General features: G+C 42.8%; 1 protein-coding gene across 5 annotated transcripts in view; it reads right to left on the bottom strand.

Annotated features, from left to right (window-relative positions):
* Positions 1 to 316: 316 nt before the first annotated feature.
* arhgap21b (Rho GTPase activating protein 21b) overlaps positions 317 to 26,978 on the bottom strand; it is a 36,762-nt gene continuing 10,100 nt past the window's right edge. Inside the window, exons 3-25 of one of the 5 annotated variants that reach the window (XM_054767946.1) lie at positions 20,837 to 20,998; positions 20,701 to 20,722; positions 18,492 to 18,584; positions 18,333 to 18,411; positions 18,190 to 18,244; positions 15,744 to 15,770; positions 13,172 to 14,723; positions 11,168 to 11,314; positions 9,646 to 9,748; positions 8,738 to 8,783; positions 8,531 to 8,656; positions 7,760 to 8,059; positions 7,623 to 7,684; positions 7,400 to 7,542; positions 7,182 to 7,324; positions 6,942 to 7,100; positions 6,792 to 6,870; positions 6,613 to 6,686; positions 6,439 to 6,528; positions 6,178 to 6,345; positions 5,992 to 6,097; positions 3,087 to 3,118; positions 317 to 2,997 (exon numbers count right to left, since the gene is read on the bottom strand). In XM_054767946.1, coding sequence (XP_054623921.1) covers positions 1,492 to 2,997; positions 3,087 to 3,118; positions 5,992 to 6,097; positions 6,178 to 6,345; positions 6,439 to 6,528; positions 6,613 to 6,686; positions 6,792 to 6,870; positions 6,942 to 7,100; positions 7,182 to 7,324; positions 7,400 to 7,542; positions 7,623 to 7,684; positions 7,760 to 8,059; positions 8,531 to 8,656; positions 8,738 to 8,783; positions 9,646 to 9,748; positions 11,168 to 11,314; positions 13,172 to 14,723; positions 15,744 to 15,770; positions 18,190 to 18,244; positions 18,333 to 18,411; positions 18,492 to 18,584; positions 20,701 to 20,722; positions 20,837 to 20,998 — 5,274 coding nt within the window. In that variant the 3' untranslated portion in view covers positions 317 to 1,491. The other 4 variants (XM_054767947.1, XM_054767948.1, XM_054767949.1 and 1 more) reach the window with 4 other exon arrangements.

Raw genomic sequence — 26,978 nt, forward strand, 5'->3', positions numbered from 1 at the left:
TGGTCAGCAACGGTACTTCAGCAACAATACACACTGGTAGCTGTAATGCAATGCAATCCAAGTTGTGGTATACGGTACAGTATTCCGTTTTTAGGGCAATATGTGCTGTTATATTTACCACTCAAATAGCTAAATAAAACAAAGTGTTAGAATGATGCAGTGCAGTTAAACACCACGACAAACTACAACCACAATAACAAATTGCCCCATTATTTAAGTGTGTGTGTGTGTGTGTGTGTGTGTGTGTGTGTGTGTGTGTGTGTGGGGGGGGGGGGGGGGGGGGGGGGGGGGGGGGGGGGGGAAGCTGTTGCCATTGACAAAATTTTATTTCCAGTGTTTCCGGAGTCATGCATTCCTCTCCCAAACCAAGAGGAACGCAGTGTTTGTACAAACAGTCCACCTTCCTCGTACCAAACTGTCCATACATACACACACAAACACACACACACACACACAAAGAGCATCATCAGAACCTCACAATACTGTACTGAATCCTGCAATGTGTAATGGAAATGAACAGTAAAGCAGCTAAACATTGTGTCCGTATATACATTTAAGTTACTTTCTTTCTACAATGAACATTTTAAATTCAAGTTCTGTTAAAATGTTTAAAAAAAGAAAAGAACAAAACAATGGAAACAATAGTAGAAAATGTGTTAAGACCAGAGTAGAATGCCTCAGGAATGGAAGCTCTGCATTTTCTTAGAGAACCTGTAGAATGACTGAGCGTCACCAATAAAAAAGGTCATTCACAGTAGACAATATGGCACCCTTAACATTTCATTGTCAGGCACTTCCTATTGCAAAGAGAAAAACTGCATTTTGTGTGTGATTTCATTCCCCATTTTCTTCTCCCATTTTTGAATAGATCCTTTCAGTATTGTTCAGTGCTCTTTAGAATCATGAAAGTAGCATGGATAACAAGCGTATTTAAGCATCTTCATGTCAGCTTTGTACCTTTGGAGAAGCCTCTGACAACAGACAGCTTGCCGGCAGTCCTTGCACGTGTTGTACCAAAAAATGTGATTCAAGTACACAGACAGATCAGATATGTACACTTCAGCATGAACACAAGCGTGTAAAGCTTTTAGTCATGTTACAGCGAATGCATCTGTACATTCTTCATTTCATTACTCATTCACAAACATTGTAACTTTCTCAACACAAAAATATCTCTTCAAAAACTAGAAATCTTTTCTATTCGTTCTAAAAAGCTACTCCTTAAAATCCACCTGGCTAAGTCTTCATTCGGGCATCACTGTGCTTTACAGCCTTGTAAGGTCCTTCAGTGTGATGGGAATCTATAGTCATGAGGGCCTGGTCTGTTAGCATTAAAAAAATAGAATGCATTGTTCCACGCCTTAAACACAAGCACAGCTTTCACGTGGAGTCATTCTCTTTCCACGCGCCCGCACACCACAATATTTGTACAACATGCTCATTCATGAACATCACACTGACTGTAAGACACAAACACACACACACATACACTCACAGGTACTGATAGAAGCGCGAGTGGACCACCTGGGAACTTGCCAGTTTGTGTGGATGCGCCGTGGCTGACAGGCTCAGACTTTTACCCTGCGGCAGGTCGCCGTTCATGGCCTCGGCGGCATGGTGTGAGAGTTCCGAGGAGGACGAGGCTCCAAGAAGGTTGCTGCTGCACAGCGCCTCCTGCTGCTCACCAAGGTCCAGGCTCACCTCGGGGTTGCTGGTGCGGTGGCGCTCGCGAGCAATCCAGTCGCCGATGGAGAAGTCCTGCGAGCTGCATTTGGGCTTCAGCCGGTCCACGGCGGACAGCTCAGAGCGAGAGCCCGAGCAGAGGCCGACTTGCTGTGGCCAGTCACCCAAAACAGACAGCTCGGCAAAGTCCCGCTGCCCCCCCATGGTGTGCCTGCGTCTGATGTTCTTCTTCTTACTGCGAGCCTCAGGGATGCGCTGGCTGCCCACGCCGAACATGTCGTCCACAGACATGCGCAGACGCACCTTCAGCCGGTCTGTGATCTTCAGTTTCCACGCTGGCTCAGACTTGTCTGACGAGCTGAGGCTGCTGCCGGTGGAGCGACCTTTGCCCGATTCCAAAACCTGGGACAATCTGTTGGACTCTTTGTCGCTGCGAGATCCGTCTAGTGAAGACTCGCTGTCGGTCTTCTGTCGAGCAGCTTTCTTTCTTGACAGCGTGTCGCAGTCGATGAGTCTGTGGGACGCCAAAGGGCGTGGGGTCTCCTGCAGGTCTCGCCGCTCAGGCACTGTGGCGTCTTTGCCCAAAGCAAAGACGGACATGTCGCTCTCGCTGTCCGTCTCCATGGGCCTGCCCTCGCTAATGAGCTCACTCCTCTCGTCGTCTGCATCGTCCCCTCCCCTGCTCTCCGCCACAGATCGCACTTCGGGACTGAGTGTGTTGATCTCACCGCCAGTCATGAAGGTCATGGAGGACGTGGTGGAGTAGTCAGAGGTGATGGAGCACACCTCCGCTCCTGGCCCGCTGGCGCCCGCTTCCTGTCCCGGTGCAGCTGTTCTGCAGTGCCTTGCCCGGGGCGCGGAGGCCTGAGAGCTGGTGCTGTTCATGGTGCCAAGGTCAGACACTGTGTCGTCGAAGTTGGAAAGCGGGTCTGACAGCGACGACTGGTGGGCGGCCGTCGTGTGGTAGCTGAGGCGAGGAGACCGGGAGGGCGAGGTGTGACGTGAGGAAGGAGACAGATCATTCCTGTCCATTTTGTCAAGCTGTTCCTCTGAGCTGTTCCTCTGCTTCTCTCTCTCACTTGCAACGTCCTCCCCTTCCTCCACCTTCTCCTCAGTGTGACTCTCTGGAGACCACGGGGGCTCCTGTTGCTGACCCCCCCCTGCAATGTCCTTCTTGGGGAAGCCAGCGTCCAGGTCGTCATCCGAACTGCTGGGCTGAGTTTTGTCTTTTGGCTTCTTGCGCTTGCGGCTGACAAAGAAGGAGGAGCGCAGCATCTCTTTGCTACATTGGTCCTTCCCTGACCCCCACAGGCTCTGTGCAAAAAGACAAACAGAGCACGTCATGCGACCGAGCAAGGATGGGAATGGACGACTTGTGAGGCAGAAAACAAAAAGGACATCACCTTTGATTTGGAGGAGTCGATACATGCTGAATCTGTAGCAACAAGAAGAGAATCGTTAGTAGTCTGCCACTTGTTGCGTCGTGAAAGCAGTCAACCACGTACAACGAGAAGGAGATTGGTGGCTTGCTGACATTGGCATATGAGCTGTAAGGACAGCAGCTGGATGAAAGCACGTGACACACGACGAGACGAGGAAGCACATTAGGTAAGCAGCATGTGTCCACGAGGAACAGGAAGAGGCGGCAGAAGAAGCCTGAAATGGCGCATGAGTGGGGAGAGAGAGAGAGAGGCGGTTTCAACAACAAAAGACAAGCGGCTCATGCTCGGGTAACGATGGTGAAGGCAACGACGGCACATCACGGACACACACGTCAGTCGCGGAGCATCACGTGTCGCCACCGACCCGCTGTAAGCTTTGTTTCCCAACTCAGAGGGAAGGCCGTGATGAGCTCACGCTGACTTAGAAGACACTTTGTAGAGGGGCCTGAGCTGAACACATCAGTGAGTGTGTATCGCTAGCGGTCCAAGCTACACTAGCTTCTGTGCACGTGTAGCCTGTTACTTCCAGACAACATGAAAGGCTAACACTCATGATGCTGCCAAAGAGAGTAAAACAAGTCAACAGCCCATAAAGTCTTGGAAATTAAATCAAATGAGGAAATACAGAAGCAAAAATCACAAAACTCCACACTCTACCAACACTCCAAGTACTTTGGAACCTCCAAAGTCAAGCACCCCAAAAGTTGTACAATTTGGAGTTCAACCAAAATGTTCCCACTCAAAAGTCAAACAAAACTTGAAGCTCACACTATCCTTGTGTGTGACGTCAGTACATTTTGTGGGGTTTCTAAAGCAGGGGTGTCTAAACATGAAGGGTCTGGGGAGCCACTTTGATACATTTTGTCCAATGTAGGTCAAATAAAATATCTGAGCAAAACATCCAAATCTTAGCTTTGTGTTATAGCTGATAATACATTAGTGGAATATGGAATAATGCATCTCATTACTAATAAATTACATTTTATGTATTTTTTTTATTTATTTTATTTTTGCATGACAAGGGCCAATAAAAACAAGGCGTGGGGTGAATATGGCCCGTGGGCCGCACATTGGACACACCTGATCTAAAGCATTGACTCCAAAAGTGTTTTTGTTCTTTTCAGTGATGCTACCACACAAGGGTGCAAGTGATGGCAATGGGGGAAATTGTGACAACAACCCATAGAACAGCGGAGTCCAAAGTTTTTCCGAGGGCTGCACAGTGGAAAAATCAAATGATGCCAGGGCCACTATTTACATATTTCTTTTAATTTTGTAAAATGGCTTTAGAAAAAGACACCCATTAACATTCATGTATTTAAAGACAAAGCTTTGTATTATGAGTAGCTATTAGTACCAACATTTCAGCTTTTTACCTTTACATTCTGCCTTTTTGCTCTATGTCATCATTCTTGCTAGGGTTTTGTTTTTGGTTTACATTTTTTATTTCTACACTGTGCAGCAGGTTAATACAAAAAAATGCGCCACAGGCCATAAATGGCCTCCGGATACTCCAATGGCATAGACCATGACACAGAACATTGCGGCATAAGAACACACGTAGCTGCTTAAGTATCACACTTCCCTGTTCCTTCTCCATTATGCCTCTGTCTAGCATCTTCTAAGTATAGACGTCCACTGTAGATGGACATGAGGTATGTACGGCAAACAGAGGCTTGAAAATGCTATCAATCAGAAAGAGGGGAAGAACACTGTCACCCGCAACTAATAATGCCAACATGAGTGCATGAGTGAGCCTAATGTTGCTAACAAAACACCACATCAACAACACAAGAAAATAATAATTAAAAAACAACAACCAGTCCAATCCACAACTACACTGATAAACAAGTCAACTGAATGTGGGTGCATGTGTAGGTATTGTTTGTTTGTAATTCAGTCCCAGCTCAGTCCCACCACTAGGCCCCTGCCCTCAAGACATCATGACAGATTTATGCCACATGACCGGAGAGAACCTGAGTTTGACCATACCATGCTACTTGTCCTTGCGATCAGCTTTAGAGACAACAAGAGACAGCAAAAGGGCTTTGAGAGAAAGTACAGCTGACACTGCTGTGTATCCCCTCGATGCAGGGTATTGCTTTAAATGTGAGACGTGCACACCACAAGGAAAAATGACAAACATCGACTTCTCTTTCTTTCTTTTTTATCTCTTTTCCTCCTTTTCGCCCCCAATTTAAAAGAGCTGCGGGTTTCTGCAGACTAGGCAGCTACACTGGGCACAACACTCGTCCTTCTTCCTACAGTCCCAGCTGTCCACCACTGACAAAACAGAGTCCATCAGTGACATCATCGAGTGATAGACGCCGCCCACTTGGCCTGTGTCAAGATTGGGTAATGTGTGAGTGCTGGACAAAAGGGATAAGGGAGAGAAACAACACACTAGACACAGCAGGGTTAAAAACTTTCATCCACTGATTCTTTTTTTTTTATTGTTTTAGTTTGATTTTCTTTGGGAAAGAACATGCTGGCTATGTGAACGAGGAGGAAGGGAAGAAAAGAACTGAAAGAAAAGGAGTCGTTGTCTCAACACAGGTAAAGCACAGGGAAAGGGGAAAAAAATGACAGGAGCAAAAGAAAAGAAGTGAACTAAAACAAAAGTTAGACAACTTGAGCTATACCACTCAAACCAAAACAGACTCCAAAATGAAAACAGAGTAAAATATAAGCTTACATTTCCCCAACTGTCAAACCACAAAATATCAAACAGAAGCATTGATAATACTTATCTCAACAGGCATGAAGTTAGTTAGTTTATACATAAGATATGTGCTTCAATAGCAGCGTAGCAATGAACTTTGGTGTAGTGATAAGAGTACAAGACGCTGACATCCAGGTGACTTACCTGAGACTTCACCCGGCGACGCTGCCGTCCGTCCAATGTTGGACAGCAGGTGGTCGATGTTGGGCACAGGCTGAGACTGCACCGTGCTCTCCTGCTCAGCTGTGGTCTGTAGTAAAGAAGATGGAAACAATATGAGGCCACAGGCACATCACTATAAGTATGAAGAAGTTAAAGAAGTCCACATACAACAGGATCTTCATCGCCATCATCCGTGAAGAACCAGTCATATTGCTGGATTAGGTTCTCCACTATTTTGCACTGGTCGGGCATGTGATTGACCATGTTTGTCATGTTGTCCTCGGAGGTTCGGACCAGCGTTGGGCCAAACACAATGGCCAGGTTTCGGGGTTCCATCTAAACAGATTAAGTTGAAACAAATGAGACGGCTTCCATTGGGAAACAGGACAGAAAGATGACATGAAGCAACATTAAAAGTTCATGTCACACCTTGTTTTTCTCACAGTTGTCAGAAACCCTCTTGAGGTGAGCGCAAAGGAATTTTAAAGTTTCATAGTGGTGATCAGGCAATTCGTGGATCTGTGAGAAAGAGGACAGTTTCAGTGTTCCAAGTGCTCTTCATTTAACAAAAGTGGCATGCATATTGGTGCCAAGATTTCTTACCAGCCTCTTTAGCTCCTTTAGTCTCTCTACAGAGTCCTCTGTTCTGTTGGCTTCAATAAAGTCAGCATACTTTTCTGTTGGGGAGAGCCAAAAAAGGTCTTAGAACTCATGCAATTTCTTACAGAAGATCCTCAAACAACATTTTTGAAGTGTCTCTCACTGTATTTAAAGAGTCTCACCATTTGTGAACAGCGGTTCTGGAAGTTTCCGGAAAAAAGACTTGAGTAAACTACTAATGACATTGAGATCCCGCCATTTCTGTGGAAAAGTAAAAAGCATTGCAACTAACACTTGAAATAGCTCATTGGATTAATGTTGCAGCCACTTACATCTTCTTGGACGTCAATGTCAACCATGCCTTTGGTGTTAAGTTCCTCTTGCATGTTGGAGATGGCGGCGTTGTTCCCAGGAACTCTGTAGATCCCCGTGTACTCCAGACCTCTGTCCTCTACCACTTTACAACACACCTCCACGATCAGAGGAACAAACTATGGAGACACAACAGGACATTGTCGTAACATCAATGAAAGCCAAGATCAAAATCCCAGATGATGAAGAAGCACACTCACCCTGTTGCTCTGTGCAGGTGGACAGTCATCCAGCCGAACCCCAAAGGTGACGCCAGCTGGTGTCTTCTTTTCAAATGGCTTCCTCATGATACCCGGAATGCCAATTTTCCATGCACCTCTGTCCCTCGGTGGACTGGCCTCATCTGACACACATGTTACATTTGTTATCACATCTGCTCAATCATGGGAGTGGCTACGAGTGGAAGCACAGCTTTTACCTCTCAGTGCCCGGCGCTCTTCTGATTTTGGCGAATGAGGGCTGTGGCTCTTGCTGTCTGTCTTCCCTCCTAAAAAGGCTTGTTTGATGCTAAGGGACTGGCGGGAGGTTTTGGGCGATGGCTCAGACCTGCTGCTAGGTGCACTAATGTGGGGGGAAAAGGCAAAATATGAGATTGGTGGAATTGGTGGAGTAAAATGGATGCCCTTCATGTGTCTGCAGACCTCATCATGTTGTATTCTTTGATCTTCCGACTGATCAAATCCTGGCTTGTGACGGCAGCATTCTGAAAAAACAGCAGACATAGACTTTTGTTGATGTCTTCTTGAGGGACACAGCAGTCTGCATTCCCCACACTCACCTCTTCATCTGGATTACTGTTTTCCTGAATGACCCTAATCCAGGTCAACATGTCTTCTCTCCCTTCGGCCTGGAACAAGTACTCGCAATCCGACGTGGTCAGACGCAGCACATTCTTGCGCCGTGTGTCACTATAGGAGATGTCAATCAGGCAGGCCTTGACGCTTATTCGTAGCGGCTCCTCGTCGGGCTGCGTGGTGACGTGAGACAGTGCATCTTTCCTGTCTTTGAAGAGGGTCAGCGTGTGACCTTGCAGCACGGCATACATCTGCTTCCATGATCTCATTCCTCCGCCTACACGCTACAGAGCAGGAGACAACACAAGCATGTTAACTACTTGGGCTGCACATAACTACCAGAAAAAAACAATATTGATTCACACAACATGCAATCTATTTTCTAAATCTGTAGTAAGCGAGCATGCCATGTTTTTGACATGATGGATTATTTTGTCGTTCCATTAATTTCTATTGAAAAGTCCTCCGCCAACTGTCCTTCTGGGACCTCCTATGTAGAACGTCAGAAAGTCCATCGGAAGTTTCTTAAAGCAGAACAAGACAATGCGAAGTCTAGTAATGATGATAATAATGAAAAAAATAATTACTTTCAATTAAGCACATTGCCTTGAACGGGTGTGTGTAAAATAAATGGTCTCACAATCGCAATCTCTATTTTAAGTTAAAAAAAATTGTAATTCACATTTTTTGTAGAATATTGCAGCTCTAATAACCCATCAAAATGCCCAACATTTTGACTGTAACCATTGACATACCTTATTTTTATCCATACAAAGTTGCCTAAAGCTAAGGAAACCTTCCTTGGAAGAATCAGCAAAGATATCCGAGGAGGAATCCCTTCCAGATTCAGAGTCCCCGGAAGATTTATGTCCATCCAGCGCCTGTCATGAAAAAATGTATTGGAAGCGCATAAAAACACTAAGTTTGTTTATTCAGATGATTTTGTTCCATAACTAACTCACCTTCCTCAGAACTCTGAGACTGGGCATATGTCTACTAGAGGATCGTCTAAAATAGGAACACAATAAAGAGCAATTGAAGGATTAAAAAGTAGGGATGTCCGATATTGGCGTAAAAATATGAGATCGGATCATATCGGTATATTTTTTGCCGATAATTATATTGGCGTGCGTCTAAGACCTCATCAAACTGCACCGTGCTCCACAGAGCACAATTTTCGCCTTCAGATTGTAAACATGCCATTTGAAATGACTGTAAAGTGTTAGGTATGCCTGTTTGCATGTAATGCAGCTCCACATAACAGTAGCGCTGATGACTAACAAGAAACAGGTGTCACTACACGCTAGGGATGCTACAATCGATCCGCCACCGATCAGTATCGGACGATTTCCGTAAAAAAAGATGTGATCGGCATATGCCGATAAATGCCTTTCAACGCTCATCACAAAAGCCAATCACTTGTAGCTCGTACTATTGAAGCAAATCCCTGTGTGCAGTGTCGTGTCTTGCCCTAACAGGACATGACTAGAGCTGTTTATGCAAGTAAGGAGTCTTCCTTCAATACTTGTAACCTAATATCACACCTCTGGAAGAATCACTCAGTCACATGCAGCCTTCTGGCACTTTCTATAACTTGTAGCAAATTGTAACATTTGTTGTATTTTGCACAAAAAGTGTTTATTTGTGAAACGCATCCAGTGGCATTACAGTAAAAGAAGCATAATGTGTTCATTACATTACATTAGTTTGAGGGAATAGCTGCTGCCTATATAGGTATTGTAGATATCGGCATCAGGGATGAAGTGCAGGACAATATCAGACATCGGTAAGAAAGCCAATATTGAGCATCTCTAGGTCAAAATTCTGCATAACAACAAAATGAAAATGGACAGTAAAGGTTTGTACTTACCCTCTGCTCTCTTCCTGGTAATTGTCTAGACCTTCATCATATGATTTGGAGCGCTCTTTTTGGCTTGCTGCTTCAGATTCCAGCAAAGCACTTCTCAGGGACTCTGGAAAAATAAAATAACATGCTAAAATTAGTAATAATGTGAGGAATCGTAGTCAACAATCACAATGCTATCAGGTTAAGGCAGTGGTCCTCAATTATTTTCTGTCATTTTCTGTCCCTGCTTTGAAATACTGAGGACCAGTAGTATTTAGTTATTTATCTGTAAAACCCCACTGTATGAGTTGCTGGCATCAGCATCATTCAAAGCATGAATAAAAAAAAAAAAAAAACAGACCTGCGAACCTTGAAGAAATTTAAGTACAGATTCAAAATCAGCTGTATTGGCCAAGTATGCGTACACAAAAAGGAATTTGACTCTGGTTAAATTAGCTCTCACTGTACATATTACACAACCACTTAAGAAATAAATAAATAAATAAAAGTAAGATTAAGATATGCAAAAGGGATAATATAATGACAGTGATATATACAGCGGTGTGAAAAATTGTTTGCCCCCTTCCTGATTTCTTTTCTTTTTTGCATGTTTGTCACACTTAAATGTTGTTTCCAGATCATCAAACAAATTCAAATATTAGTCAGTGACAACACAACTGAACACAAAATGCAGTTTTTAAATGAAGCTTTTTTTTTTTATTAAGGTAGAAAAAATCCCAACCTTCATTGCCCTGTGTGAAAAAGCGATTGCCCCTAAACCGAACAACTGGTTGGGACACCCTTAGCAGCACTGGCTGCAATCAAGCATTTCCGATAACTTGCAATGAGTCTCTTATAGTGCTGTGGAGGAATTTTGGCCCACTCATCTTTGCAGAGTTGTTGTAATTCAGCCATGCTGAAGAGTTTTCCAGCCGCCTTTTTAAGGTCATGCCAGCATCTCAATAGGATTCATGTCAGGACCTTGACTAGGCCACTCCAAAGTCTTCATTTTGTTTTCCTTCAGTCATTCAGAGGTGGACTTGCTGGTGTGTTTTGAGTCAGAATGTTATATATGTTTTATTAAGTAATGGCCTCCTGCAATTTCCAATGAGTTGATAAGCTCGTTGTGAGTTTTCTCATAGCCCATGATTGGCTCCTGTCAAATAAAGAGCCACAAAATGTCATTTTACGGACGTGGACATGTGCAGCTTATCGTCCGGTGCGGCTTATATATGTACAAATCTGTTTTCTCTCTAAATTAAGTGGGTTCATCTTAAACACAGGTGCGTCTTATACACCGGAAATTATGGTATGTTTGGATTTTTCTCCTTTAATAATAAAGTTTCATTTAAAAACTGCATTTTGTGTTCAGTTGTGTTGTCCTTGACTAATATTTACATTTGTTTTATGATCTGAAACAAGGAGGAAGGGGAGGGGGCAAACACACCCCACCCACCACTATCTGAGAAGCACTTGTCTAATGCTTATGCCTAGTCAAGGCTTTACTGACATGACCATGACCCAACAAACCTAAAAACCTTTTCACCTTGATCATGTGACAGCTGTCGGCGAATGGGAGGACAGGGCGAGTCAGGACTGGAAGGACCTGTAGCTATGGATGGTGGAACAGATATCACGGCAGAGGGTGGGATCGGAACTGCATCCTGGTCAACACTGGGGCTGACTGGCTCATCTGTCACCACAGAAAGTACAATGAGCATAAAATAAAAATCAAAAAGTTGGTGTTTGATCAAAGGAGCGTTCAGCAGCAAGGTCGCAAACTGGAAACAACCGCGTACCAGTCCCCTCCCCCTATTTCTGACCAAGCTTCAAGAGCGGCCTTCAGACATTATTGCAGGCTAATGTGATACACTGCCTGTAAAACCACAGGGACGCTATTAAGTGATGACATTAAGACGATGTCAGGACATGACACTGTAAGCACATGTGATTTTAAGAACGTCAGCATGTGACTGTGAACTATATTAAAATGCACTAAGAGGGAATTTGTTTATAATGAAAGCATAAAGGTTGACAATATTACAAGCCATGAAAAGAAACAACAAATGTGGACAAAAGACAATGATCTTTGTCGTTTTATACATAAAATGACACCATCTTCAATTAGTCTAAAACTGAATTAAAAGTTTGTGACTCAAGAGTATGCTGTGCCAGTACAATGCATTGAATGCCAATACGCACAAAGAAGAGTTCTTTACTCACTAATGTCCACCTCCTACTCAGCTCAGATTGTAAAGCTTCCCTGCATGGACATTTGGAGCTAAATTTAAAGCCGCTGTCCCAGTTCTAGCCTGTATAAAACTTTAAAACAGGCCAAACTCGGCAAAGAATGTCACCATCAACATAAGAGGGTGAAGGCAGAAAAGCGATGGTTTGTAAGCCAAATGCCACAGTGTGGGAATATTTCACTTTTAAACAGAATGAACAGGGTGAGCGCATGAACACTGCCGAACCTACTGTATATGTGCCATTTTTTGGAAAGTAGTGATGATGAAGAAGGGAAATACGAGCACCTCAACTGGGAACAAAAACTACCGCTGGAGGTGCAGCAAAGCCTTCGTCCCGACAGTTAACGCTTACTGAGGCATTTGGTGGGCAAAGTAAATATTAACAAAACAGCAGAAAATGGTGCACACTCACAGACAGTGTTGTTCGCTACATGTTCCTGTTAAGAAATAATACACAATGTTCAATATTTATTAAAGTGGAATTTTCTTTACAGAGACTTGATACTCCATTTAATGTGCTATTTTTCTTGTTGGGTGTGCTTTTTATTGGAGGTTTTTTTCTTAATAGAGACAGACACACAGGTTCTATTTTTCATTGTTTTTGGTTAAGATTGTGATTTTTATTTAAGTGCAATTTTTGCTCAAAGACCATTTTATTTTCAAATGTTTTTTGTATTTTTTTTGTTTAATTTATTATGTTGTTTAATTTCTTTCATTTAAAAGCTCCTGACATTCCAATTACAATGTTAATGTAATTCTGCCGAATAACAACAATCGTGACAGGCCTAACGTTAGCCTTTTTACAGAATGAAAAATATCAAAATGGCCCCTGGCATCCTTTGATCTTTCAGTATGCAGCCCTCGGTGAAAGAAGTTTGGACATCCCTGGTCTATGGTATCACAAAAAGACATTCTAGACTGAGATAAAAAAAAAAAATGCACCTACATACTGTATGAAACTCAGCTAGGCAATCGTGATACATTGCAATTAATATTGAATTTTCCTGTGTAGCCCTACCACTAACACACTCTAAATGCCACCAACCCTGAATAGTGTCAACATTCCAGGATGTTAACTTTATTTGCAAGCATTTGAGCAGAATGAAATGTTCACAAAGTGAAACATGCTGAAATAAGATGAGCAATTACGCAACTATGTGGTTTGGAAGTCCACAAGCCGTGCAGGCAACATTCATCTATTTTGAAAGGCTTCCTATTACAAGCCTTGCTGCTCTGCCTCATCTTACTACTGCTGTTGCCATGCCAACAAAGGGCTTGCAACTCATTTCGTGTTGGCTTACCAATGAATGGAATGGAGTCCAACGATTCATCCAGGTTGCTTGAGCAGGATGTATGACGTTCCCCGAGACGACGTATATGCATCTCTCGACGTGTGTCGTTGGGAAGCCAGCATGCCACTACATCAGCTGTGGAATCTGCTCCATCGTCGTCATTTACAGCCAGAATGTAGGAGGGGTGGCGCAGCGGGCTGGGGTTCTTTCCAGATGGAGGCTTAGGTCTCAAAACGACCCCAGACTCTGAGAGGCTCCGTCCATTCACCTTGCTTTGAGATTCTTGATGGGTTGGTTTGAGGATGCTAGACTTCTGAGGCATCTGTTTCGGGGCAGAGCATGAAGAGGACCTTTTTCCTACCAAAGCTACATCCCTGTCGGCCTCGACAGGTTGTATGCTTTCAGGCCGCACCCTGTTCTGGCTTTGATGGGGCATATTGCCAGCATGGTTGGCTTTGACTAAAGCTCTTTGGTCACTAAGACTATGTTCAGCAATTGTTCTTTTTACAAAATGTGTCTGTCTGTCAGAAAGAACAGGCGAGGAGTGCCTCTGGAGAGAATCCGGTCCTATATACATAGAATTGTGTGGCCCCCTCGGGCCACTGTTGTATCCAACAGAAGGCCTGGACGGCATGGCACGTCTGGGCATAGACTGTCTGCTAGGCCTCATACCAGGGTCTGCCCTTCGATATCCTCCTGTCCTCTCAAAGGGCTGAGCAAGCTCTGTTGGGTCAACATAGTCTGTGGAGTGTGACCGTACTTTGTGGATAAGGCCATCTTGAGACACGCTCCTAGGCGGCCAGTTCCTGGCATGGCTCATCCTCTCTGAACTGATCATGCGGTCCTGGGAGGCACTGCGTGGGGCAATTTGAAAGTGGGGTGGGGGTCCGTGGTAAGAGCGTTCATGGGAAGTACTCCTCCTACGTATCCCCTTCGGGCCCCAGTCGACCCGGGGAACGTGATGAGTTTCAAAACTATTTTGATTGGCAGATCGCAGGCTATCGAGCCTCTCCTGGATAGTGCGACTACTATGAGAATGGATTCCTTTGTTGTCAATGTATTCCCTGTACGTTTGGTAAGTGCGCCAATCGATATTTTGATGATTGCCAGGGTAGTGAGGTGTGGGTCCTCTATATGGAACTAGTCCTGGACCACTGGGATAGACATCAGACTTTCGAGGGTGAGGATACTGGGCTAATGATGCAGGCCTCCCTCTTACAAAGACAGGATCCATGTAATCTATTCTATGTGCTGGACCCATATGTCCCATACGGTCTGGTGGAACCACCACAGTCTTCACGCTGTCGTTGCGCATGCACACTGCCATCTGACTTTTTGGATATGACTTAGGAGGGGGAGAAGGGGGCACAGTGATCTCCTTACGGTACCCATGGTCAGTAGGTGCTGCAGACCCCCTGATACCCACTGAATCTGTCGCCCGGGCCATGTCCTTAGGCTTACAGTCTACTCTGGGATAGCATACAGGGGGTGGCTCAGAAATGTGAGAGGCATTTCCACTGTAGCTGCTGTGGCCACGGAGGTAGGCATCCTGGGAGTAGGCCTAGAGACAGAGCAAGAAACCTTTTTTAAAATAGACAAGAGTTGAAGGTGTGTAATCAACAGTGAACCAATAGATGCTTACAGCAATCCAGCACAACATTATAACTGCTACTTCGAGTGTGTCTGCGTGTGTGGGCAGGACATGTTGCAGCGCGAGCGCGTGGAGGTGTTGGCAGTTCACGAGTGTCAGTAGTCTTCATCTGCTCCTTCTATTGAGTTTGTAATATTTTAGGACAAAATTCTAGTCTTATACTGAGTTTTACAGCTCATTGTTTTTACTTCAGAATTGTTACCGCTTCACAATGGCCAAATATGTGTACCTAAATAGACTTAACCAGTGTGTCTATTTACCCACATCAGACTGACAGATGCCTCAGTCAGACAGGAGGTTCCCTCCCTCAATGTAAGAGCTATATTTAGCCTGCCTGATTATGCCTCAAGGCCTATACGACTATGGACAGTAATCGTTTGTTTTGAGTCAATTAATAAAATGTTTGAGTATTAAATAACTACAGCCAGAGAGCCTTCCACTTTTAAACCAAGATTTACCCGTTTATGCTACACTCGTGACATACCAAGAAAGAAGCAAACGGATGTGTATCGGCATGAGGACTTTGATCCAGTTGACAACAAAAACTTACATAATACTGTGTGGGCCCCAGAGATCACTGTTTGGGCTCTGTCCCTCCCCTTCACAAGTATGCATGAGCGTGCAAGTGAGTTCAGAGGTGACTGGCCTTTATCACACTAATTACATCTGACAAGGAGAATGAAGACTAGGCGAGGTTTCACTAAAACGCAAGCCGGGGCGTTCTCACTCTAACAGGTAACGTAGGCAAAGTCAAGCGGCCATTTCTGTGGTACATCTGAATCGCCAGCTGCCCGGTGGGGAATCAATAGCAATAACGTATGGCGGCTGTAGAGCGTAGCCTGTAACGCCGGCACGCACGCCTTATGCAAAATGAGACGATATGCACAATATGTTCATGTTAAATAGCTAACTAGTCAGCAGTTTGCTTACCAGATTAGTTGTTTCCGGACAAAAAGGCTGCCGTTTGAGCGTGTGAAAATGAGAGCATTAAGAAATGAAGATGGATGGGGAGGAAGAGAAAAGGACATCAGCAGAGTGAAATAAACCTGCTGTCAGGAAATAGTCAAGTTAAAAGAGGAGAACATCAAACAGCTCGAGCAATGCATGAACTTCATCATGCTAAAAATACTCCTGAGACGCAGCAATACACCGGGAAGAAGCAACGTACATGAAGCCGAGCGTTGCCATGTTACGACCTGACTGTGACAGACTGTCCTGGGCGAGGCGGCAGGAGCTTTCCTGTCATGTTGCTGCTAAGCTTCCATGGTTGTATCCATCCTCAGCCACAATATTACGCTAACTGAATGAGGTGCCTCCAGTCTCCCTCTACCTCCCTCTTCTACTGCTCACATGACAGAAGCAGCAGCTGCTGATTATACATTCCGCTCTGATGGTAGAACCCCCCTCCCTTCCTCCTCTCTGCTTTTCCTCGAGCACCAACCTGTTCATAACACAGAGCAGTCAGCTGATTTTATCCACTCGTCTCCGCTTATCATCCATTCTGTCATTTCGTTTCCCCCTCTCTTGGCATTTCCTCTTCTTCCCTGGAATACAACTCCCTCGTTTTTCGGCTTCCAGAATGTAGTCTCTCCCCGTCTCCTTGCTAAGCAACTGCTGCCTGTCTCCAAGCAGTTTGTGTGTGCCGCCTCCGACAGTGTAATGACAGGCTGCTAGCTTGCATCTGTGCAAATGTTCTTGTTTTAATGAATATACCTCAGTCTTTCTGCTTTAACAGATTTTTTCAGCATTTTTTGTGTGGCTGCAGGTGTCCTGATGACCAGCAGTATGACAACAGAGGCATGACTATAATAAAAACAGAGGAAATAGAAAGGGGGGAAACTCAGGGTGGAGTAATATTAGAATATTTCTAAGGATGCTATAATGACTAAGAACAAGGCTAAGGAGATGCATGAACTAGATTTGATGATTGGTTATTTTAGACAGTTATGACAGATATTTTGTCTGTTAACAGCTCTGGACACCATAATGATTTATTGAATTACTGCATCAATAGATATCACACAGCTACAGACAGTACACCGGGGAGATTTCAGGTCAACAGATATTGGGTTTCTTTACATGAACAGGCTGTCAGATATGTTTGGGAAACGATTCTTTAATATCTGCACACAGTTGAGTGCAGTTTCACTTTGCTCTTAATGTGCAGAGTGCATATTGTCGCGATCCATGTGATCCATTGTGACACAAAATGTTCATACCAAATTTGCTGCTTTTTGTCCTCATGCAATTTATTTGGGAATGCAGAAATGAAAAAGAAAACAGTTAAGTTTGAATGTAAGAAAAACCTATTACAAAAACACCAAGGGGAACTGAAACGGATAGGAGCACAGAATGCACACACAACACTGTTGCTCTCTCCTCCTCCAGCCATTTGTCACTGTGGAATGTCACCACAGACATTGCAATAGAAAACTCCGGTATTCTATGATCTACATACAGTTACACAGTGGAGTTAGTCCTGATATTTGTTTGCGATCCGACCCAGTATCGGTCTCAGGCTCCAGCGTAATTTTCATTTCCAGGATAATCGACAAATGGGAAATTACAGATAGCACCGGCAAAAATTTCCGATCCATGAGCCACGTCTGTTTTTTAATGTAGTATGCAAATGTAGACAAAATAGTATCACCAACATAGCCGTCTCCACACATGCACTGCAGCCATTCTCCTCACTCGCGCCGCATACGCACGCACGCACGCACGCACACACAACAGTCGGACATCTACATAACACAAAACTTCTGGGTCTCTACACTGTCTTTCTTCTTTCTTGCCCGTAGAGAGAAGTTTATTAAAGCCTTATATAAAATCAACAATAATGCTAATCTAGCAATCCAGAAGTTTTGTGAGATGTTAAGAGTTCTGTGTTGTCCAACTGTCTGTGAATGCGTCACTTTCGCTGATATTCTTCTGGCTACATTTCCTGACATTCTTTTCACATGGTTGCATATTAAAGCAATCAGAGCTCTGGTATCGGAATTGTATCGTACCAGCAGATATCCAAATAGAGGTATCGGGATCAAATCGGAAGTGAAAAAATGTGGATCGGTGCATCCCGAATGTAAATATTAGCAATTGTCAAGATCAAGTAGTTTCTCAAGTATATTCAGACTGTGTATTTCCAATGACAAACTGCAGCATTTTCAGCTTTAAAAGCTGTTCTGCCCTGATTACAAGCCCTAGATATGGAGCACTGATGGGATTGGGATGCCTGCATTTTAGGACTCCTAACGCTTTGCTAAAACTAGAGCATCTCCCTGGGACAAGATGTGAGAGAGGGTCATTTGTCTTTCAGAAATAGAACAAATGGCACTTGTTATAGTGACACAAAACAGTATTAAAAGAAGACACTTACCAGCTGTAGTATATCCTCATCTTTTGGCATCACACAAAGTTCAAGAAATTCACCACTGTGAAGAATAGGAAAGAAGCAAATTAGAAGACCGTAACCAACATGAACCACCCATAATAACTTATTAAATTGCTATTACAGCTCACCTGTTTTGGATCAATGTTATAACTTCACAGTAGGCTTTCCCAATGATGCTCTCTCCGTTCACCTTCACAATGCGATCACCTAAATGACATTTAAAGCAAACATACTACAGAAACCTTCCCTTTTTGCCCTCCACCACAAAATTATATCTAAAGTCCTACCTGTACAGAGGCCAGCTCCGTGTGCAGGGCCACCTTCCTTCACTTGCTTCACAAAAATAGTGTCCATCGGCTCCAGCCTATTCCGCTGTCTCCCTAACAAGAGATTGAAAGTGTACTGTCATAGTTTTACCTAATACACTACTCATCTAGTCGGTTTTCCACAGCCGCAGAGGCTGAACCTGAAACAGGAACTCGAAAATCTGGCAGTGAGCAGCAAACATTTGTGTGAGAAGACAGAATGGCTGTGTGTGACAATGAAAAGATTTTGAGGCATGTGAATCAACACTGGGACAGCAGAGCAGGCAGCGCCAAGGCCAGTGCTTGGCCACATTGCACACGTGGCAGAATTGAATACAAATCATAGGAGGAGAAAAAAAAACATCTCAGTAGAGGGATATCGTGTGGATCTAGCAAGGTGGCAGCTAAAAGTGAGGAAAACTCGTTTTCTTGCGCTGTCTCTGTTTCCTAGCAGCTGCACAAAACAGGCAGGGGGAAGAAAAGAAAGAAGGATGAGTGTGAGAGAAAGGGAGCAGGAGAAGGTGGAGTGACAGTGGGCTCAGCTGCAATACTCCCACTCTTTCCTTTCACTCTCAGGGTCTCCACAGTCAAAGAGTTGTCCGTAGTTAACATTCTGCTAGTGAGTCGGCACACCATGGAACGCTAAATAGCTGAAATGGGAGCCAGCATGAGAAAAGGAACAGGCCATGTGCATTTCCTGAAAAGTGTAAAGAGAAATGTGGGCCTAAAGATGAGAGAGAACATCTGTGTTATTATTATTACTACTAAAAAGAGTGGACAGCACAGGCTCATCTCTGGAAACCACGTTATGTAATGGTGCAACGAGATATACTCCCTCTAGTGGAATACTAGAGAACTACAGTATCATAAGGACAGAGCCTTTTCATTTAAATGAACATTGATCATTTAACCAGCGTCAGGATAGCAGGTTAATGAGGGTTTCTGTAAGCAGTGCACTGTAATCACCTTGATCCTGTTAGCCCACTGTGGAAACAACCTGCATGTGCATCCACACAAAATGCACACAACAACATCATTGTTAACATCGGGCAGTAAAACCGCAGAAGACAACAACAAACAATGAAAATGTTCACCTTGGAATAAAAAAAAAAAACTTTCATGTCAGTTGATTGTACTATACCACAGCCTCAGTTGGTGCAAAAGTGAGGCGGGACAAGGGAACATAAGATGACAAGTGACCCCAAACTTGAACCCGGCGCTGTAACAGAGGAGCTTTGTCTTGAGAAGCTGCAGACTCTAATATAATAAGGTCATTGATGGTGGCGTTGAACTGTGCAGGGTAAAGAGGAGCTTTGCCATTCACACAATTGTGCAATGTTTGTGTACATAAAGTGGCCTTACAATGATATGAGTGGAATATTCTGCGGCTATAAATCACCTTATGTTATGACTGTTCTGATCGCATTATATAACCCTTAAATTACCATGACTCTGTATTATTATACTTGAAGGTCATATTATTCCCAAGTGTAGTTCTACTGACAGCAGAAGCTGCTGGTATGTCACCATGTTACAAATGTCACTTCTCTAAATTTGACCAAATGTCAAAACTGGTTAATGCTTCAGATTAAAAACAAAACACGCAGCAAGTCTTGAGAATGTTAAGAGAGTAGATCATAGATTGAGTTATGATGGGTGTGGCAACAAAGATTAATTGTATCAGATTTCACTTCCTCAACAGTGGATGACAAATTCTAGCAGGATGTGCCCTTCAAATAAAGTTCTTTTCTGAGGAACACTAAGGAAAGACACAAGATTAAAAACACATTCTGACACTGGCAACCAGTATATTCTATATGATGAAAGATTATTATAAATAAAATGTATAGTATTATATAGTAGTATAGTATTAGGACTTTGACGGGGGCCTTTGTTGCTTCAAAACAGTGAGTATCTATTCAGTGGCAGTGAGGTTCAAACAAACACAAATGGTCTGAAAGAAGAAAGAAAAACAACAAAGTGGAACAATATGACAAGGTGGGTCAGTGCATGACAGCAGCAGGTGGTGCTGACCAAACCATTCGTGCCAGCTTAAAGGTCAGTGACACGGGAAGCAATATTGTTCTCAGCACACAAGGAAGCTAAAAGAACCAGTTAGTGGGTGAATTTAGTGTCATTAAGAGGTGCTGCGCGGGGGGTGCACCTGGAGTTGATTTGTTTTTTTGCTTACCTCTGCAGCAGACACCTTCTTCCTGTAAAAACAAAAGAAAAACAATAACAAAAATGCATAAATGACTCAGGCATCATATTTTATATTTATATATAAATTTAATTTAATTCTGTCATCTTTACAGCAAGATATTTACCAAGAAGTAGTGCATAGATGACTCCGGTGGGTACACAATAAAGTGCCGCAGGGTGAATCCGAACCCGTGAGAAGTGCGGCGCAAAAGCACAGTTTTAGGTCTTGGCCACGAGAATGACTCCTCTTCTCTGGCGTCCAAACCCCTCCACTCAGGAGAGTCATTCTATGAAGACAGAAAAATAAATTATGTAAATCAGGTGGCACTTCCTTACCTATTATTTACAGTACCAAATATGGTAACTTTAGAACATGTTAAACACAGGAGATGAACAGACTATCAGTAATAGCGGAGACATGGAGAATAAGCTCTGCTTTTTTTCAAGGACATCTTGAATTGTGCAAGTGTAAACATATGATATTCTGCAACACGCCATTGCCATTATCAATAGTGAAAAAGTAGACTGCAATGAAAACCTAAGAAAAGAAGCAGAACTATTTATTTTACATTTTTTCTTTATCTATCACATGTAATGCAATAACTCTGGGAACATGTTTGGCAGAAAACATTCCCTGCATGGTGTTGAACTGTTAGCCTTGACCTGCTGCTTAATGGGGGAAAAAATGTCTGTATATTTGTCACCCTGTAGCATGGACAGGCTCTCATTCCTTACGTGTAGTTTTAATCAGGCCAAAACAAATAATTTCACAACAGTAAAGATGGATTGAGAGAAAAGATCACATCACATAGGCCTTGTTTTAAAAAAAAGTGAGAAGGTAAATGTAACAAGGTATCTTGAGCAAAGTTGAGTCTATATAAACAAGTGCCACGTATGTCTTCTCTATTGTTTACAGTCAAGGTGTTTACAGTCAGTGTCCCATATTCTCAGCTGTAGAGTGGAGCATGTCAGTTTTCAGGGCTTTGGACTGTGTTTACAGACTATATTTATAACCTCACACCTTGGTGGTATCATGTGTACAGTAACACTCCCTCTTTGCGCACTTCCATCCCCATATCATATTCCATGGTGCAATAGTACCTTCAGGGAACACCTCTGTTCCTGTATTTCCACCTAAGGCCCTGTCCACACGGGAATGCAAACTGAAACAAATCCACACAGTAAATAGTCATGTCTACATGATGTGAATGGCTCAATGGGTGAAAACACACCTACATGTGGTTCTGTAAACAGACACACAGACAGAACCACGTGACACACCAAAACTATAGTAGAAAAGAGAACGCATGCGCATAAGGTCCATCGTCTTCTACTTGTCTGGCTTGATTTCTTGTGAGAGCTACTTTTACAAAATTAAAACGGCCTCATTTTTGTTACCTTTATTTTCATAGCTTATCGCCTGTTTTACCAGAACATTAACAAAATGCTGGTATCCACAACTCACATTTTGCATTTCAGAATGCATTTCTTTCTAGTGTTCTCACATTATTAACTGAAAACCTGAATGAAAAGCAGGCTTGCGGGCATCTCATGTGGTCATGGGGGGCTACATGGTGCCTACGGGCAACGCATTGGTGACCCCTGGTCTAGACTGACGGACGAAGTGGAATTACTTCTGTGAGTCACTTTGGATTATTCGGCAAAAAATATCAGGTAAATGTTGAGTGGGAGTCCTGTAGTCATGCCAGTAAAAATTTTCAGATATTATTGTTGGATTTTCGGCAGCAGTACACAAGCGGTCACTTCTGGTCATGTGACGGTGATGTCGTCGTTCTAAGAAAGTAGTGTTTTGCGACAAGGCGTCGTCATCAGATTTTTCTAAAAATACAGTTTCAGGGCACCCAGAACGCGGTTGCCGTGTGGATGGAAGGCTGAAATGATAAAATACTTGACTGTTTCGACCTGAAAATGTTCCCGTGTGGACAGGCCCTAAAAAAGCTTTTGCCCATTGTACCTCAAAGCAGCCGTATCCCCTCCCCCCTTCAAATGTAGACTTTCCCTGTTGTGTAAAGAATTTGATGAGCTTGCGTTTATAGCCTCTACGCCTGAGCAGATATGTAGGGTTGAAAAGTGGACTGAATCACTTCAAAGGTTAACACAAACAGTCTGATGATCACCAAAGAAGTGGTGTGAGGTTTGAGTGTTATTTACTGATGCCACACAAACTCACTTCAAGTCTACAAATGGACCTGACTCTTTGGAGCAGCCCTCCCTGACTTGACACAGCTGTTACAGGGGAGAAATGAATGTGCGGAGCCAAGTTTCGAAAAACAAACACAAACTGTTTGTTCACAGCAACTTGCAAAGAGCCAAAAAAACTGTTGCCAGTGCCAGTGGATAAGGACTGAGACATACACTCAATGAATTATGAAAAATACATTGTGTACACACCTTTTTATTAATCTAGATCAGGGTCTAGATCAAACTCTGGACCAGTGAGCCTCCCCCTCAGTTACTATAATACAGCACAGTGGAACACCGCTTATGTTGGTCACATTTGTATCCCCCACCCATCTATGTCAAACAACAACACTGTCCACTGTGTACTACTATTATTAAAAAGTCCACGCTTAAGTGGCGTGCCACAACATAACTACTGTCTAGTTACACAGCATGTAACAGTGCACCGAGTGACTTCCTGTTTAGTCCAAAATAAAAGCATGGCAATATTAAACCTGGATTGTACACCCATTTAATATATTTTTAGATTGTTAGCCACCGTTAGTTATTTGTCTGTATTGACTGTGTGTGCTGGTATGCTATGTTCATTCCCCTTTAAGACGAGGTACAGCGTGTGTAGTCGTGTGACTCCACCCAACAGACAATAAGGGAACGGCTGATGGTTCAAATGAAGAAGCGGCTGTACAGTGCCAGCATTTCACTCGCATATGTGCCTAGAAATAGACTGTGCGAGTAGAAAAAATAAAAAGGGAGCACACGTGTGACTCTGTTTTTCAACCCTTTCATTTGCATTTTGTCCCTCAAATAAGTCCATACAAAGTGAATCAAAGTAGAGTAACATTTTGCCGCATCGGTATATAAAGCTACAAGTCTCCAACAAATTTTTCTTGGTTCACATTGGCAACTTGTGCTGACGCGCGATGACGTCTCAACCGTACAAGCTGCACTCGCCGACGCAGCTAACTAGCTATGTTATCAGATGGATATTGTAACGCTGCAGGAATGATGACTGCTCTCTGTGACGTACTATATTGCTTTCCTGCTCGTGTGCTAAAAACACTTTTTTTCCTGTTTGTATTCATTGCAACGCTGCTCTGAATTATACTAAAAACTAATAAGACAAATACTTGACTTGAAATATATGTGCATGGCTCAGATCAAGGGTACCCTTTGCTGTCTTCAACTTCACTTGAGTAGTATTTGAAATTGTTGTTCTAACAATGTGTACTATCCCTATCACTTTGACGTTTATAGAGTGAGGAAGCTTGCCAAATCATAAATTAAGCCTGTTCATGTTTTTATTTTTGCACTAGCACGGTTATGTTGTAAAAAAGTGTCTATATTTTGACATTGAAATGTTACATGTAAAGCATGTCTATTTTTGTTGTGAAATTAACAATATTTTCTCTGATAATTTTGTCATGATTTCTACTTAGAATTAAAGAATGATGTCTGAAATTGGTTTCTAATGTGTTTTATTCAAATATTCTCAGTGTAAAAAAAAAATAACTGTCGTGTAATCACTATTGAAATGTACAAAACCTTTGTGTCTGGCTGCCGATTAAAATTTTGAAGAACATAATTCCATGGAAAAACAAACCCCATGATGATTAAAATGGTATATATTCATGGAATAATTACTCAACTCTGCAACTAAAATGATTTTTTGTGTATAAAAGAGTAAAAAAGATTATTTGAACAAAAGTCTAACACACCCAAATTTCGTGTCCGACCCGTTATGTACGTACACTTCGAGCTCATAGCGTAAATTGCGTATTGCTCGTAAATATTTAATTCAAAAATAAAAAGTGCCTTTTTGGGCCAAACAAAACTTGTATCCTTCCGCCGGTTATTCGCCAAATACGCGTTCAGCAGGGGAATGTGTCAGCATTATGTACGTTCAGTCACGATTTCGGAGTAGCAGTATCATTGAATTCGATGAGCAATCGGCAGTTTAACAACCATTGTCAAGTCTAAGGTAAGATTTTTTTAATTTTTATATATACTGGAGAAGATCTTTATGCACTTTGAAATGATTTTTTTCATCGGGTGAGTTACAAATGATAAAGTGATAAAGGCAGATACACAGAACTTGCAGTCTAATACACTACTGATATATATGTATTTTTAAAGCCTTAAAAAAAACATGCACATCATGGCAAATTATGCAAAATTGACAATTCACAAGTAAAGAACAAGAAAATAAAAACATTATAAAAGCGTCTCTATAGGAAACCATGATTAGTTTGATGTTGTAGCAGTTGTTAAGGATTCCATGCTTTATTTGATGTCACAAATAGATGATCACATGGCTACAAGAACATGTGAAATTCTCTTTTCATTGTGATCACATGATCTTTTGATGACGGCTATCTCTCCAGTTTCTAAAGCCAACATGGCACACACATATAGGCAAATAACATGGCAATGGAATGTCTGGAATTGAGTAGAATTGCTAGAAAAATGAAAAAGTCACTATATTTATAAATTGTGGTATGTTGGGTTGATATCAACGCCGTTCTTCTTGTGCAGTGTGATAAGTGGCCATTAGTAATGTAATTGCATGAGACGTGACGTCAGTCATGTTATGTGGCTGTATGTGTAGCTTAGTACATGTGTGTACAGAATGTAGTACGCACGATACATTCATATTTGTGGACAGCAATTCCAGGGAGATTTATTTTCATGTTGAGCAAAAGAACACAAAATGCAAAGTGAGTATGAAAACTGTCGTAACCACCCAAAGCACATTATGTAAATAGAGCGTTGTTGCCGCTTTTTGGAGTTTTTTTTCAGAAGGCTTTATAAGCTGAATAGGTTCGTCCCATTACGTGCATTACATTTCATTGAGAGTAATGTGTCCCAGTTAGTCAATAAATTAACAAAAAGCAGTTAATTTGCATTTCCTGCAATTATTTTCAGATGGCAAAGATATAGTATACTGGTCGGGCATTTAGTTATTAAGGTAAAACTGCCCAACTTATCGTGATATTGATTTGAGGTCATATCGCCCAGCCCTACCTTATAGCAAAACGCACTACACATTTCAATGCTGATTGGCAACTCTTCGCTGTTGGGCCGGCGGCTCAGCTGACTCAGCTGAATTTATTTATATCATCATATCGTGATACATTCCAAAAATATTGTGATACATGCTAAGGGCCATATCGGCCAACCTTACTATTAATCAATTTTGCAATTACACATACCTGAAGCTTAGCATATTTATGAAGACATTTATCTTTATAATTCTCAAGCTGCTGTATCTTCCCTGAAGTGACACACTTTGAAAACTATCAGAAATCTAGACCAAGACTCCAGATTAACTTTATTTACTAGAAGCACAAAGGCCCCTAACATTCATATTTTCATTTTTTTGGCCTATAAATGTGCAAAACTGATTTTGTACTATTTGACACAATGCGGAATTTAATTTGATGCCTGTTTTAAAGCAATACTAATACATGGGAAATTAATTGTTCAGTATTATATTTTTTGTTTAAAAAAAAAAAACAGAATAAAACAACGATTTAAATATATTTTTCATAGAAAGATCGACAGGCGAATTGGCGTCTGCAGTGATGCGGACTCAACATCAGTCCGTTGTGGTGGAGATCGAGCTAAGCCGAAATGCAAAGCTCTCAATTTACCGGTCGATCTACGTTCCTCCCCTCACCTATGGTTATGAGCTTTGGGTAGTGACCGAAAGGACAAGATTGCGGGTGCGGGTCCCTTAGAGATAAGGTAAAAAGCACTGTCATCCGGAAGAGACTCGGAGTAGAACCTCTACTCCTCCGCATTGAGAGAAGCCCGATGAGGTGGATTGGGCATCTGGTCAGGATGCCTCCTGGATGCCTCCCTGGGGAGGTGTTTAGGGCAAGTGTGACTGGTAGAAGGCCTCAGGGAAGACCCAGGACATGTTGGAGAGACTGTGTCTACCAACTCGCCTGGGAACGCCTCGGGATCCGCCGGGAGGAGCTGGACGAAGTGGCCGGGGAGAAGGAAGTCTGGGCCTCCCTGCTTGGGCTACTGCCCCTGCGACCCAATCTCGGATAAGCGGTAGAA

The sequence above is a fragment of the Dunckerocampus dactyliophorus genome, chromosome 2, assembly GCF_027744805.1.
Source record: "Dunckerocampus dactyliophorus isolate RoL2022-P2 chromosome 2, RoL_Ddac_1.1, whole genome shotgun sequence".
Taxonomy (NCBI): Eukaryota; Metazoa; Chordata; class Actinopteri; order Syngnathiformes; family Syngnathidae; genus Dunckerocampus; species Dunckerocampus dactyliophorus.